A 4,872-nucleotide genomic window follows, 5' to 3' on the forward strand; every position below is an offset into this window, starting at 1 on the left:
CCAGACAACACAGCCCTCAGGTTCATAGGGACACACAAACCTCTCCACCACGATAAGGTGATGGTTCCCGGAGAGATGTGGTCAGATGAGACCAAAATACAACTTTTTGGTCTCATCTGACCACTAACCGTGTTTGGAGGAAGAAGACTGATGACCACCATCCCAAGAACACCATCCCTACTGTGAAGCATGGGGGGGTAGCATCATGCTTTGGGGGTGGTTTTCTGCACATGGGACAGGGCGAATGCACTGTATTAAAGAGAGGATGACCAGGGCCATGCATGAGATTTTGGGGAACAACCTCCTTCCCTCAGTTAGAGAATTGAAGATGGGTTGAGGCTGGGTCTTCCAACATGACAATGACCCGGAGCACACAGCAAGGATAACCAAGGAGTGGCTCTGGAAGAAGCATATCAAGGTTCTGGCGTGGCCTAGCCAGTCTCCAGACCTAAACCCAATAGAGAATCTTTGGAGGGAGCTCAAACTTTGTGCTTCTCAGCAACAGCCCAGAAACCTGACTGATCTAGAGAAGATATGTGTGGAGGAGTCAGCCAAAATCCCTTCTGCAGTGTGTGCAAAAATTGGTGAAAAACTACAGGAAACATTTGACCTCCGGAATTGCAAACAAAGGCTACTGTACCAAATATTAACATTGATTTTCTCAGGTGTTCAAATACTTATTTGCCGCTGTATCATACAAATAAATAGTTAAAAAAATCATAAATTGTGATTTCTGGATTCTTTTTTAGATGATGCCTCTCACAGTGGAAATGCACCTACAATGACAATTTCAGACCCCTCCATGATTTCTAAGTGGGAGAACTTGCAAAATAGCAGGGCTATCAAATACTTGTTTTCCTCACTGTAGATAAAAAATGCACTATAAATATGATCTCAAGCACAGTCTAATGGGTGCATCATGGAGGCTTTTCAGAAATGCTAGTAAACTCAGAGGACAGTTACACATGCCGCAATGTTTCACTGGCTCAATTTTGCTATGAGGCAAGAATCTGTGCAAAATACAATACTCAAAGTTAATATGGAGCATGCAGTCTGGCTCTTGTTTCAATCCAGTTAAAAGATCCATCTAAATATTATAATTCAGTAAAACTTGATGACAAAAATAAAAAAAGTATTATTTTAAAAGTAGTAGTTTAAATAAAACTGTGAAAACACTTGCTACATTGTTATTTAAATGACATTTCTAAATCTTTCATTGTTAATTCTCTACCACAGGCCTTTAACTTGATGCCTTTGGCTTAACGAGGGTCTGATGAGTATGAACAGGTATGGGGAGCCCTACCTTTGCAGCCTCCAGCATCTCTTGTGTTTCTTCTTGACTGTGACTGACAAAGACATCGCCGATTTGATATGGGATCAATAAAGCGTCGTCGTCCAACATCATTAGGTCGTCGCTGGCATCCTGTAAGTTCTGCAGCGATTTCTGCAGAGAGACATTAGCAGATCATTAGACTCAATTTGGACTGTTAACAAAATTAGTATGGAGTAATTTAACATTTGTATCGCCCTTCTGACCACACTTAAAGGTCCCATGACATGGTGGCCTTCGGATGCTTTTACAGTGGTCCCCTAATACTGTATCTGAAGTCTCTTTCTCAAAGTTCAGTCTTGGGCTGAATCTCATTTCTCTATCTTACCCCTACCCCTTACACCTTCCCCTAGGTTTTGCACACTCACGCAAGACTAAGGGCTGTCCCAATACCCATTTTGATTGAAGGGGAGGGGTGTATGGCCCTTAATACCATAGACAGTGAAAGAAAGAAAAAATTAAGGGACGACACAAGCTAACTTGAAACTGAGGGATATCAATATACAGTATACATTGGACGCAGGAGGACACAGCAGCTGATCCACTTTATACTATATAAACCGTCCTGTATCACACTGGGACGCAGGAGGACACACAGCAGCTGATCCACTTTATACTATATAAACCGTCCTGTATCACACTGGGACGCAGGAGGACACACAGCAGATGACGGGCTGAAAACAAGCAGAAATGTCTTATATCATGTGTTCATGTTGTAGCCATTCATTATTGTATTGGTGCTGTATTATTGTATTCATTTGTACTTAAGTCCTGTTCATGCACTTGTACATTGTTGTTGGTTAGGATACGGGACACTGATGAAAGAAATGTGAGGGAAGGGTTACTGGTCAACAGGCTTCAGACTGGTATCAGAATAGCTGTAGTTTATTTGTTTGTGGTCTTTTGTCTTTTAGTTTTACACATTTGAGTGCCTTTTTATGTGTGTTTGACATGTAAGATAATGCTTCTGTAATATATTTTATGTAATGTTTTTGCCAGCTATGTTTATTTATTGTTTATATATGTTATATTTATTGGGCAATAAAGATTTTTGTTGTACTGCAACAGATATGCAACACACCATACAGTGTGTATACACATGTGCATTGCAAACAGACCTAAGTACTACACAGATAAGAAAATCTGCCTCTGCACCACCAAAGAGAACATAAAATAACTATAAAATATATAAATGCAAATGACACTGTTGTCAAAACCCACGCAGTGACATAGAGACACTTGGAGACGGCATCTTGGAAGTTTGGGATCAATACTGTATGGTGATGTAACCAAGTGGTGCCCCATTTCATAGGGGGATGTTTTAGCCCTTACCACTTGGTTTCAAGGGCCAAGGGGTAGGGGTAAGATGGAGAAATGGGATTCAGCCTAGGTGCAGAATTACAGCCACTAGAGCTTTCCTTAGTATGTGCCATTTCTGAGTCCAGATCGGCCCATCTGAGATTTCATTTTCTGTGCCAGAGCACAACCTTCTGTCCTCTCTGCATCGTTCACAGAGAGCATGGCTCAGCTCAGACACACGCACGTGCACACACACCTCTCACTTTATCCCATTAAAATTAATAAACTACAGACTCCAAATGGTCATTAAGTTTACGAAACACTTCCTTACAAAAGATTTAAAAAGCAACATTTCAGTCCACACCAAAACAGGACTGTTGCAAGTGAGGTACGTTATTCTGTCAGTCAGTCAGTCAGTTAAGAGACACAGTATCAGATCTAAACACTGTATATTATTCCCAATGAGGCCCATGATTGTCCAAAAGGTTTTGAAATATGACTTTTGTAGACTCAGCTGAACACACAGTGAACCCTGAGTGTGTGATATTCACAGCACACTGCACTTACTTTCTTTGCCTCAATTTCGTTTTTCAGCTCGGTCATCCGACTCGTGTTCCTGGCAAATTTATTGATCTTCTGTTGGTCTTCAAAAGTAACGTTCACATCTTCAACTCCCTGCAAACAAAAGGGAAAACAGTTAAACCTGTGAGTGGTGGTAGTGGGTACTGTCCTGTACTAAGTACAACCCTGAGGTTAATGTGCTTTACTAATTTACTTACTTAATAGTCCTACATCACCAGACCTAACAATGTGTTGTCATGCAACTGTTCATTCTGTTTGTTATAAGAGTAGTCTTTTCTGGTGTAGATTGTATCTGCACATTTCCCACTGCTTTTTGCTTTGATTATACTGTCAATGCATGCATTCTAGCATCTGTGCCTTCTGGGAACTACAAAAAAAATGAGCCAACTGGCATATTTGTAGAAATGTTATTCATATGCACTCTCTGTGTCAAGTAATAAACTAAACTTGAATATTTATACAAATAAGCTATTTGCTTTGCCTTCTCCCTCTCAAACTAATCTTTTAATTGTGTAATTATGTATTGGGTATATATAAATATATATAAAAAAAAGTTAATAATTTCTGATTGAATTTTTTTTGCAACATTTTTGATTGTTTAAGATAACTAAAGAAATTACAACAATATTTCTTCACTGTGGTTCTGCTACTTTTACTTAAGTAAAATACATGTGTAATTCGTCCACCTGTGGTTTAAGCGGACCAGATAAACCGAACATGAAAAAATCTAGTTGGTTCACTAGCGAGCTACGTTAGAATGAATGTAGCTAAATGGTCACAGTAGCTAGCGTAAGCTAGTGTAAGCTAGCAAGCTACATGCAAGACTACAGCTTCAGTAACGGTAGTGTCTTGTCAGTCCCCGTTGCAAACTATCACAAACTTTCGTTAGCTGGTTATCATCATTGGGCTAGTAAACTCTCGGGACTCTCGGTTAACTGACTTTAAACGTAGAATACATCTAGCTAATGTTACGTTAGCATTACGCTAGCTGCTACTAACGTTGTAGTTGACATGAGCTAGCACGAGGGCGTGACCATGATTTGTGTATTACTGGCAGCAGCAACTGTGGCTTCCCCCCCCCCACACACACACACATACATCTCTACTGTTTTTATATGAATGTCCAGCGGTGACTGCAACGAAGTGTATCTAACTCAACAACGAATATTAATTCAATACTTACAGGTCCCTTCATGGTGGCTGCCATCTCGGCTTCCTCGACTGCACATAGACGGCAGCACGCCACAGAATAGTATAGCTTCGACCCCACCTAGCGTCGAAGCTAGGAAACGGCTAAAGAATGACGGTCAAAGATGACCGGAAAATGCTTGAATTTTGTCCTTTTAACCTTTTTGTTGTCCTCGGGTCAAATTGATCCGTTTCTTATATAAGTGTTCTTTTTAACTACCCAAAATATGTCCAAAATGATTGTCATGATAACATGATTATTCCAGTCTGTGATTATCCATCAACATCCACTCCTTTACTTGTAGTCTAAATAATTCCTAATTTCTGCTTTTCTAACTCAAACATTAGGTATCATTTCCTATAAATGAGGTTAATTGACCATAAATTCCCAAAATAAATGTAAAACTAGTAAATAAGTCAGTGTTATGTAGGGTTGTAAACGTCAACAAAAGGGACAAACATTGAAAAAAGGG

At 39.9% G+C, this 4,872-nt stretch overlaps 1 protein-coding gene across 1 annotated transcript in view; it reads right to left on the reverse strand.

The window, feature by feature from the left end:
* The window catches only part of pfdn4 (prefoldin subunit 4), a 7,602-nt gene extending 2,998 nt beyond the window's left edge, over window positions 1-4,604 (reverse strand). The window contains exons 1-3 of the mRNA XM_034877512.1: window positions 4,395-4,604; window positions 3,197-3,304; window positions 1,304-1,444 (exon numbers count right to left, since the gene is read on the reverse strand). Coding sequence (XP_034733403.1) covers window positions 1,304-1,444; window positions 3,197-3,304; window positions 4,395-4,418 — 273 coding nt within the window. The 5' untranslated portion in view covers window positions 4,419-4,604. The remainder of the gene's footprint in view (window positions 1-1,303; window positions 1,445-3,196; window positions 3,305-4,394) is intronic.
* Between the last annotated feature and the right edge of the window lie 268 nt (window positions 4,605-4,872).

The sequence above is a fragment of the Etheostoma cragini genome, chromosome 7 (genome assembly GCF_013103735.1).
Source record: "Etheostoma cragini isolate CJK2018 chromosome 7, CSU_Ecrag_1.0, whole genome shotgun sequence".
Classification (NCBI taxonomy): domain Eukaryota; kingdom Metazoa; phylum Chordata; class Actinopteri; order Perciformes; family Percidae; genus Etheostoma; species Etheostoma cragini.